This window comes from Chaetura pelagica, unplaced genomic scaffold, assembly GCF_000747805.2.
Source record: "Chaetura pelagica isolate M959 unplaced genomic scaffold, ChaPel_1.0 scaffold346, whole genome shotgun sequence".
In the NCBI taxonomy this organism is placed as follows: domain Eukaryota; kingdom Metazoa; phylum Chordata; class Aves; order Apodiformes; family Apodidae; genus Chaetura; species Chaetura pelagica.
In genome coordinates, this window is record NW_009953797.1 from 2221771 (window position 1) to 2233407 (window position 11637).

Consider the following 11637-nt stretch of genomic DNA (forward strand, 5'->3'; position numbering starts at 1 on the left):
GAAAAATCTACTTAGGTCTGTCACTATCCACCGATAGCTGCAAGATCTCAAAAAGCAGTGCCTGCTAACATGTATCAACAGAAGATAAGAAGCACTAAGAGCCTCAGAAGATTATAGAGTCTCAAAGACCAGCCTCATGGTTGACAATCACTAACTAGCTAAAATTATAGAACCACAACATCCATAGCCACAATTACAAATTCTTAAGTGATTCTGGGTTTTTTAGTCTTTTTGAATCAAAATGAGTTCCCAACAGGCTTGCATGCAGATTGGATAGACATTGTTTGTCTCTTTGGACATTTATGGGGCATCTTCTTTTGCAGAATTCCAAGGAAAATCCTAAAGTGATGAGATTTAATTTACTGCCATCACAGAACTATTTTTCCTTAAGAATAATTTGCTTTTCTTGTTTCTTTTCCAGCACCCTGAATTATTTAATTTCTACAGCAATTTCTATGAAAAGTTTGATTTTATTATTTATAAACACTACGCACAAAACAAGATCTTCTTCACATTACATCATTTGGTTGATGTGGCTATTCTTCTAAAACAGCTTGAGAGAGAAGACACCTTTTCTCAAATCACCTAGTTGCAGCCTTTCAGTTTGCTAACACAGTGTTCAGCATCTCTAATAAATCATTATTTTCATTCCATGAACCTAACAGATTTTCACCTTTTCAGAACAGGAATTGTTCTGCTGCAGCTGTTGGCAGAACACCCCACCAGGCTGTGGCTTCACCCTGTAAGGACAGAACCCTAGCTGCTGCATTACTGCTTCTCACCTTGGACCCTTTTTTAAGTCGTAAGTAGTAATTCTTCATGGACTTTATTCTCACTGGGAAAACAGGCTACCAGCAGACATTCTGAAAGGCTGTCTTACACTGGTGCAAAAATGGTACCTCCTGACAGCAGCGTACAGCTTTTTTTTTAAATCCTTGTCTTCCAGTGGCAATGGAAGCTGTTCACAGGGGCACAGGCTGACATCACCTTCCCACTTCTACAGAAAATATTCATGGAGCTCATCACTTGCCTTTATCTCAGGCACAACTTTCAATGCTATGGAAAGATGTTTTCTACGTAACAATCTAATCCGGCTACTTTCCCCCCCCCAGCTTCTTGCCTTTCCAGCAAATATTTAGGCAGGAAAATACCGAACCTGAAAATTACTAATCTATGTCTTCATTGCTAATGGCATTTCCTCCTCCAATTAAAATATAGCTAAAATTAACCTAGATTGCTTGTCATCAGCTATACTCAGCCTCTCAATTTCTATCAAATTAAAGCTCTCTAACTTCCCTTACACTTCAACCCTTTTTTTTCCCCACGTTGTGCCTATACTCTTACAGCTTGTTTTTGACAGCCATAATAACGATCATTCCTCCTCCACTCTTCTTTCTAATCTTGCTTAAAACTCATCTACAACCATATGAAAACCTTCTTTAAAGTCTGGTTTTCTTCTGATGAATTTACAAGAAAAATGTGACTTTAACATCACCTCCTATCTGTTTTTATCAACATCACAATATAAATTATAACGTGACTCTACAGATACTGATATGTAAAAACCAACGTACTACACAGCACTGTTATCAAGGCCCACACCCAACCTGCATGCAAAGTTCACAAATCTCTCAAAATGAAGGACAAACTGCAGTTGTAGTAAACAATGCTAAAAACCCATCCTACAGAAAGAACACTCTGTCTCCCAGCAAACAATTGAGTTTTGAAAGACTCTACAACACTGCAAGCAAGACTACCTGGTCAGAAATCTAACAATGAAATGGACCAGAAGAGATGAAAAATTGTGCAACATCAAACCCAAGGGTCAGAAGAGCTACTACACTCTGTAACATAAGAGATGTCAGATCCTGAACTAGCTGTATCAATTGTTCCCCTCTGATATAAAGTCCAGTAAAACAGACATGTTCTTCCTCACTGATAGCTCAGAAAGGCACCCTTTGCTCAGAGAAGCAGGAGATAGCTGATCCAGAAAAACTACTTCCCCTTGCAGGGAAAACAAGACAAGGTGTCATGGGCAACAAAAGGGGCTGGCATATGCCATAAAAAGCCTGTTTTCACCAACTCCAGTACTGTGAGCCCCTACAAAAAAAAGTATTAAAACATATTCTAACATAGCTGAACATACAAATATCAAATGTATCCTTGGGGTAAGTCAGTCTGAATTCAAACACTACTCAAACGTGTTGAAACCCTTTACTGAATACAGGAGCAGTTTCTTAAAAGAAAACAGCTCCATTTGAGCCTGAAAAACACTTTCCATACAGTTAGAATCTCAGCAGTTTGAACATGAAATGGCTTCCTTACCAACTGTTTCTGCTTTCCTGTATGCTTTGGCCCACTTAAGAGGTATGCATGTTAACAGGCTTTTTTTCTTCCACAAAGCACCGATGAACTCCTTTGAATGCAGTTATTTCAACTTCATACGTATTAAAAAAGTTAAGAAGCAGTCAAAAGTCTGACTTTTTGAAAACTAACTGCTCACTGTGAGAGTTCATAAAGAAATATTTTTAAAGGTTCTGAGAATCTCACAGTTGTTTGGCAAACTGGAGCATAAGTATGGAAGGAAAAAAGTATTGTGTGGTCTGTACACAGACATACATAGTATGAACTTCCCTACCATTAGGAAAAATAATGTTGCAGAAATAAGAAGGTTCCTTCCTAAATACCAGGGTCTTTTTCCAGTATTGCTGTGTGAGCAAACCCATATAAATACTGAAATTGAAACAGTTTCCATAATTTCAGACTTTTGAAAACGTCCAAGAAAAAAACTACCAAATCTTCAAATAAGTATCAGAATAATACCACAGGAAAAAGAAATTGAGAATAATTATCACACTAGTGTGAAATTGGACTACTGATGCAGCAAGAAAATTCTGTGTGCAAATGGAGAAAAGATGTCTTAAAACGGGGGAAACAAAAAAACGGCAGCAACAAACAACTGAAGAGAGAATTTGTGGATAAACCCCAGCTATCTAAATACGCAGCATAACTACTGCCATCTAAACAAACCTTTTATCACTGAAATTCTACAGGCGTGCATCTTCCTGGCAGACCTTTCCCCTTCCCTGCTATCAGTTACTTAACGCTTTGAGCTAGCCAGAGCACAGCTGCAGTTCTTTTTAATCATAGTTGCTGTCAGCTGTCTCCTAAAACAGCCAAAGGCTCAGACCTCATTCAGTTTCCCCAAACTTTGTCCTCCACTTTCAGACAGAAAGTAACTAAACTGAACTCTGTCAGGAAGAAAGGTAAGTCTACTCAGACGTAACTTACCTTAAACGTCCATGTCATTGTTAGAAGCTCTAAAACAAAATTAAGGGAACACCTTGTCAAATCTTGTTGTCAAAGGTAATTATGGAACCAACTTGCTTTTGAGAAGTTGAAACTTAACTCTAAAGATAGGGCTCCCCCACCCATGTAATCAGGATGCAGAGGCTTTGCAGACACTGCACTAAGGTACTATCAGGATAGTCTGTTGGGAACAGACCTGATGACTTGAACTATCTTCCCTTCAGGGCAACCATTTTCTGCAAATTATTATGATCACTCAAGCAACTAAAGGCAACTGGATTCTGCATATTGGATCATGTAGTAGTTAAGAACAGCTGTCCCTTCACTCCTGCACTGCATAAGCACAAGTTATTAAGAAGGATTGTATTTGCCTTTTTGATTTGCTACCAGTACGTGCATGAGCCCCAAGTGAAAAACAAGGACATTAAGAACTACCTGGAAATACAAAATAACTGATTAGCAGAGAAGTGGCAAATGCTTCCTTACAGCACCAAGAGCAAAACTACTTCCAGAACAACTACTTGCTTGAATACTAGTACGTAGTAACAAATAACAAGATGCTGAATAGCTACTTTCTTAATGACTAAATGTTGTGGGGAAAAAAATACTATTATTACTTGCACTAATTTTTCCTTTTAATCTTAAAAAGCCTCAAAGGGCACTGCCAAGTCAATAACCTCAAAGTCTGTATACCTGCCATCCACAACACAGCAGAAAGAATATACTATTCCTACAGTGCCCTGTATTCTGAATGGACATTTTAAGCCATACTATTCACTATTTATCCACAGCAAGCAAAATATACTTTCAAGAAATAAACTCACAGTATTTAGAACAAATCAGACTTAATCCACGGCCAGTTAATACTTCTTGGTTAAAAGCATCATTAAATGCCTATATTTTGTCTTAGAATTAATGTAAAAATTGTATTATTTTGTAGTCCACAAATAGGAATACGATGTGTGCAAAGATGAGACATTTTCCAACCACCTGAGACATCTCTCCACCCAGGTGCTTTCTCTGATGAACAGCATCACCTTGAACTAGACCCTCCAAAAACTTGAGTTACAGAGCTCAGCAGTGAGGCACACAAGCTAAAGACAACAAGTGATCACAACATCGAGTTAAAACACAAACTGACACACAAGAATGCCATAAGTATTGTTTCCCAAAGCTGAAATAGCTGGAGTAGGGAAAAGAGTTACCCAATTTGAAAACAGTTCATACATTAATATAATTATGAAATGCCGTATCAGCTTTCAAAAATTCATCAAGCTTTGGCTTTTTCAATCTGAAAAATCATAGTAATTTGAACACACAACTAACAAATATTCTAAGAACAAAGTTAGTAGAATTTTGTTTTAAAACTAGCACCCCATAATTTGCTCTACAAGGCTGTAAAGTGTTTATTTTAAACCTTATATGCTGGTGAATTTAGTGTGAAACACTAATTGGTTTTATGTCTTACAGAATAAGCTTAACAGTTTAAACAAAACAAACCCACCAAGATGTTTCAGAAATCTAAGTATTGCTGTGCAGGTTTTCACATTACCCTGCTGCAAGACCCTCACAAAAAAACCATCTTTTAACTGTTGCATTTTTGCTTGATGTGAATTACCAGTATAATGTTTTTCCAATGGCATGACTTACTTTTCAGCTTATGTCTTCCTACCTTAACAAAAATAACAGTAACTATTAACAATTAATATTCTTTTGCTATTTGTAATTTACCTGAACTCCTACTACCTATAAATTACCTGTTACGTACAGGATTACTCATGAACATTCGTCTGATAGCATTAAGTCTCGATCAAGCAACACTAGGGTAAGATTATGAGAAGCTTTCCACATTAAGAACTTCTCAAAGCCTATAAAATGAGATTGTTACAAGCACTAGCTAAAGAGCTATTACATTTAAAAAAAATAAAGACAGTAAGTCATACCATTTCAAATAAAAGGCACAGATCCTCAATGAAGTTACATGGTTGCACAACTATTAAAACAACCAAAAAACCCTGACTTTTTAATACCAAACATTAAAATTATCTGACATTGCATCACCTTCATTTTAGTGTTCAAGGAAATGGACATCGAGGCAGGATAATACAGCTGGAGAAGAATGAGCAGACTAACCTGTAGCCCACTGCTTGCCCATAGACATGTTAAGTCACAGTTTTCACCTCATTCTAATTCTTAACTTTACTTCACTTAGGCTAAGGACCAAGATATATTGATGGCACATGCTACCAGGAAGGCTTGGCACCCTAATTCACACATTGCCTAGTCAGTATCTAGACAAAGACTAGCAAATTGCACTTAAAAAGTTACCAAGCACTTTCACAAACACCAGTGTCAATATAGCCTTGTTTCCTACACCCAGATACACAACATTTTATGTGGATTAAGGCTGAACTCGCATTGCAGTCTCTCGCACACTGGCAACGTTAGCAGAGTTCTACCTGCTTGCCTTTCCCCGCCACCCCCTCCCCCCCCACCTCCCGCCTCTCTTTCCTCTTCAGGCATAGCAGTTTTTTGTCTCAAGGATCTCTTAGCCCTGTGAACAGATCTGGTTGAACCTGCTGAAGTTCAAGAGTAACCAGGAAGGGGGAAATGATTATGGGGAGAGTGAGGACACAAAAGCAGTAGAAGTGCATACACTATAGCTTAGGAAACCACACAGCAAGAAACAACCTTTTTTATTGTTACTCATTTTTTGTCTCCCAAGTTCCCTCTTCTCCCATATCCTCACCTCCAAATCAATAAAATTAACTCTCTCCAGTCCTGAAAGATAGCCTTATACCATCAAACTTTACTTAACAATCAATATAACAAAGAAGCCTTTGAAGTACCTACATTTACACTGGCTAACTATGCCCCTATCTCTACTTGCTCAATGTTCTGAGTGACGTCCTCAGACAATTTTTATTTATTTTGGATCAGTCTACACACAAGTATAATAGCTGCTTAAACCATCCAAGTTTCATTTATACTAGCTGTCCAAATTAAACACTATCACCCAAATTACAACCTTTGTTTCCTTATCCTTAGAGACCCTCCTAGGATGTTTTGCAAAGATTCATTCTCAGCTGAATGTGTTAAGTAACCTCTCCCTCTGTACCCAGACCACCACCACACTCAAGAGCCACTGATAGACTTATCCACCAAGATTCATCAGCTGCCTTCCTTTTAGAGCTGTACATATTTATGATTTACATAGTACTGTCTAACAAGGAGTTCTAGAATGTAAATAAGCATCAAATTTAGAAGCGTTTCTGCACCAAATATTTTATTATATTACTTTCCACAATAGTGGAACCAAGAAGTACCAATGAAACTGCTCAAGTTTGTTTCTCTTGGCCTTTCACACAATATGAATTTCCACAGTTCCACACATTTTCTTCCCACAGCTTGCACATTTTCTTCTTCAACCTGAAAAATACTGTTTTAACAAAGCCTTTCTATGTGAAAACTGTTTCACTGTAAAACCTGCCCTGCTACAACCTCTCGTTAACAACCAAGGAAACTCGTTACTATTTCTTCCCGTCATAAATACTGGTGAATAAAACATCTTATTGAAACTATGTTCAAACTTAGTAAAACATTATTTGTATGTTTCCAGACTGAAGATGGACCATACTTACAGGTAAATAAATGGCATAAAAACATACACGAGAAATATTTTGGTGGCAAAACCAAGAGAAAGATCAAAGACAACTACATGTCCCACCAATGTGCTTGTCAAATGGCAGTTCAAATCAACATTTGTTTTTTCTTGTATTATATCACTAACAAAATTACCTTGCAAATTACTAAGCTATGCTTATCTTCCATTATCATCTTCTTGTCCTCTGTACTACAACTGAACAAGTCCACTCAAATTTCTGATCCTAGGCTTAACTATATCTGAGAATTCAAAGTTACAAAAGTTCTTCTCATTAAAATTGACTATGATAACCCAGAACAAGTCAATAGGTGTCATCTGCATCAAGGTTCATCTAATGTGATCTCTTGCCAAATTTTAGAAGCTGTGGTTTAATCAGCAAGTTATATGAAAACTTCTAATGAGACATCTGATCTTGTCCAAGAATGACTTGAACAAAAATTACAGTACTGTTCAGCTCCATGGGGTTTGTGAATTCCCCCTCACAAGTATTAAGATATCTTATGAACACTTCGGAGCCTCAAAACAACCCCTAAAAGAAGCCTAGCAGAATTCTGTTTCATAGGTCTGGAGCTGTTTAGGTACACATTGGTAGAGATGTGTTTATTTAACAGGAGATATGTACCTTTGTGAAAGCTGAGAAAAATACTGTTTCCATCCAGTTAATTAAACAAGCCAGACTGTAAGCTGTATCTGCGCCTGCACAGTAGCATTCATGTAACTGCACTACATTAGAGCCAGCAACTTAAGAATGAAGCATTCTGTTATCATCAACTCACCACTTCTAAAAATAATACATATTAAAAACCATAAACACATGGATCTCAGAAGATATTTTAGAAAAAGAAGATTATTGTTCCAGTCTATTTGAAGTGGATTAACATACTATGTTGTATCTAAACCACTGCATCTCAGTCTGCAGATGTAAGGATTACAGGGCCAAGGATCTCAAACCAATGTGTAAAATGCAGAATGCTTCCTGACATTTTTAGTTAAATAGCATATACTTTATAATTTCTTACATAGAAAATTACTTGTCCCACTAATCATAACATTTAACCAACCCCTGAAAACACAAAATTAAAATGTAGATTAGTAAAAACTAGAGGATAATACAACTATCTGGACAGTTGAATAAACATACCTGCAGTTAAGAGTTTAGCACTGCTGCCTTTGGATTCTCCATCTTCCATATTTTTGTTTGCACCCTTCTCTTTTAAGACAGGAACAGTATTGTCAAAAGATATGCACTTGCTGGATGCAACGTTTTCTCCACTGTCTGGCTGATTAATTCTGCTGTTAGCTTCAAGTAGAGGAGTTAAGTCCTCAGACTGAGCAGATTCACCAGGTTGCAGCTGAGAGGAGCCTTTGGCCTGTGACACATTCTTTGAAGACACAGGAATAGATTCTTCATCACTGTCAAATCCAAATGGATCCTCTGTTCCCTCATCTTCAACTTTGGGTTTTTTAGGAACTTCAGAAATATCTGGTTTGACACTGTGCCTCTTCTGTCCTAATTTGGCCATGAAGGTGGTTTCTCCCCACTTTGTACTAAGGGTGGTCCGTTTGTTGGAAAATACTTCATCAAACTTGGAACTGCCATTTCCCCCTTTCCGGCTGTAGGTCTTTCCAAATCGGGATGTCATTTTGGCTCCTGTTTCATATTCTCTGTTGGAAAAGAAAGAACATTAATTCACCAGCCTTTTTAGTACAAATTCCTATCTTTCTATCCTTCATTTGGCCTACAAGCACTAAGCATGTACATTTCACACAAGCAACAGATACATCACGTCTTTCTGTAGACTAATTTGTTTACATGTCACTGTCAAAAGTTTCTGCAATAAGTATCTACCAACTTAACTCAAAATTCAGTTACTTACACATTTATAAAACAATGGCACAATGAATCCTGAAGAAAAATCTTCTATGAATACATTATTTTTTGGTGTCTGACTTCCTATTTTCTAGTAGAGATAGCACTGCTTTAATGTAACATCAGCCAAAACCTACTATTTTCACCACATCTCACCATACAGCTCTCTGCTAGAATTAAATAACACAGTACAGCTTTAAAAAGAATCTTGGTAGTTAAATAAAAAACCTATCAGAATATTTCAAGTTGCTAGAGATATTTTAACTACTAATTCATCACAAATAACAACAACTTCACCCCCTGTTCTTGCACACTCAGACTTACTTAGCACGCATATTACTTGGCAATATGATGTGGTTTGTGCCATCTGCACTGTCACAGTCAAGGCTGGTACACTGCAATGCCCTGTGATTACATCTGCTGATCAAGGGACAGAACAGACACCTCTCAAGCCCCTCCTAAGCACATGGAGGACACCTCACACAGACCAACATAAACACTGACTGTTGCAACTGCAGCCCAATTCACAATCCACTCCTCCACACACTCCCTCAGATGAGTAAAGTTTAAATTTGAAGAGATTAAACAGGAACACATTTAAACAGTTCCCTGCATGTGTTTTACTCCTACTTTTAACTAAAGAAGACAGACCACTTTGTTTCCTTCTCCCAAAACAAATAATTCAACTACTGAACAAATGACAACATATAAACACAAAATGATCATATCTGTTTCATAAAGCAGCATTTCTCTTTCTTCTTTTTCTTTTCATTTTTTGAAAGTTTTTTTTTTCCCAAACATGAATAGGAAACTGGAATTCCTTATCATCAGCCTGAAGCTAATCAATTCCGTCTTTCTCTCCAAAATTATTCTCCATAATAAAGAAGTCTTAAGAAAAAAAAGGGGGGGGCATTTATTTAAGCTACAGAATCAAGGAAATACAACTTTTGAAGTGTAAACTGCCTTCACACATAGCAAGGTGTACGAAAAACAGGGCTTTAAATCATCACTTATAAAATGATCACATTATTTGTTCAAGGCAACTGTTTTTATTATTACTCCTCTGAATATGTCGTGTACTGTCTTTCTTCCATATTTTAGTTTTCATCTCAACACTCAAGCTTCTCAACCTCAAGTGCAAGACTAGCTTCTGCCAAAATAGCCAGACTGGTTTCCAGAAATGTCACTCGATCACTTCCCTCTAGCAAGACTGTCTCACTAATAATAGTCTCTTCTCATTAGATGAGGGCAACCTCTACTTCTCCTAAGAACTGAGCAATTCATTGGGTCCTCTATGTCTGAGCAAATTTTAAGTGAACTAAAAGTATCAAATTTGATCTTCAGCAGTTTACCAGACAGATGGTGCAATGTAGAAGAGATAGAGAAACAACCCCTCTTCTCCCAGCAGTTTTGCAGAGGGATGGTAGAGACGTGCTTATCTACTGACCGGAATTCTGCTGTAAAACACCATTCTGCAGACTGAATCTGACTGCTTCTAGTAGATGTTACTCCTTTAAACCCATATCCACCCTCTTTTTCCCAATGGTATCAACAGCCTAATCGATGCTGCTGCTCCAAACACATCCTTGCCAAACTACTTCCTTTTTTGCTTCCCTGTAGGTAGCTCTAACTTCCTATTTTCCATCCAAGAACAAAATTAAAACCTCCCTACATACTTCAGAAAACAAACAGCAAAATAAAATGACTTTTTATTTTGCTGATGCTTGAAAACAGTTATATCAGTAACCAAACTATTTTGTACCAGAAAGACACAGTTTTCAGAGCTGTACAAACTAAGATGAAATATTTATTGACACCTTGGCTTTTATACAACTTACAGGGGAAAAAAAAAAATAATTAAAAATCACTTGATTCACCACCAGCACATTCTCCTCCCCTAAACCCTGACTCCAGTATTTCCAACACTCCATTTCCAACTTCTGCAAAAATAATAGCAGATTTAAATTATTATTTCTGGTTTGCACTACTAGACAAGACTCCTCTGGCCAACAGAATTTCACTCTCAGAAAGCAGAATGCCTCAATCTACATTTTTTTCTATTTCTAAGTTTAAAAATTAAGATCTCAAAAGAGTTTTGAATGAAAATTTTAAAATTCAAATAAACGTTTAGTATTATGTAAATATGTTACATGATGAGCATCAGGAAAATAAAAATACACTATGCTATAAGCTCATATCTTAAACTGAGATTAAAAACATGGAAATACATAGGTACTTCCTTACATGGAAACATCATCAGAACAGGACTGACAATTCTCCTTTGCTTTTCATCCAGTGTGAAATAAACTCGGCCAATTTCACCCTGTTTCCCTCCCTCCCTCTCTGTCCTGCACTGTGCTGTAATACTTGGAGCGCTGCAAGAACCGTAAACACAAGCAAAAAACCGAAATGTAGTTCTCCCTCACTGCCCAGAGCTCTCCCAGCGGTTCAACTAGACATACAAAAAACCAGAAAAATCCCCAGAAAGCCCATCAGCCATCCCTACTCATCGCTCATCCCTACACCATTCCTCTTACATAATCAAAGGAAAGGAAAATAGGTTAAATGCAGGGAGGCAGAAGAAGCTGATGAAATCCCACGGTGACAGTTTCTCTTTCCCCCCTCCCCCTGCGGCGGCGGGGGCGGGGGGTGCGAGCGGAACCGGGTCACCCCACCGTGCACGCCAGGCGATTCCTGATGTCATTTCCCTTCCTCCCCACCCCCTCCCCCGGCCCCCAGCAGCAGCAACCCCCATCACACCAGTCCCCGGGCCACGGGGCAGCCCGGGCGAGCG

The 11637-nt window shown here is 38.0% G+C and overlaps 1 protein-coding gene across 1 annotated transcript in view; it reads right to left on the reverse strand.

Moving 5' to 3' along the window:
* WAPAL (wings apart-like homolog (Drosophila)) overlaps positions 1 to 8616 on the reverse strand; it is a 64064-nt gene extending 55448 nt beyond the window's left edge. Inside the window, exon 1 of the mRNA XM_010001118.1 lies at positions 8115 to 8616. Within this exon, the coding sequence (XP_009999420.1) occupies positions 8115 to 8616 (502 nt within the window). The remainder of the gene's footprint in view (positions 1 to 8114) is intronic.
* Between the last annotated feature and the right edge of the window lie 3021 nt (positions 8617 to 11637).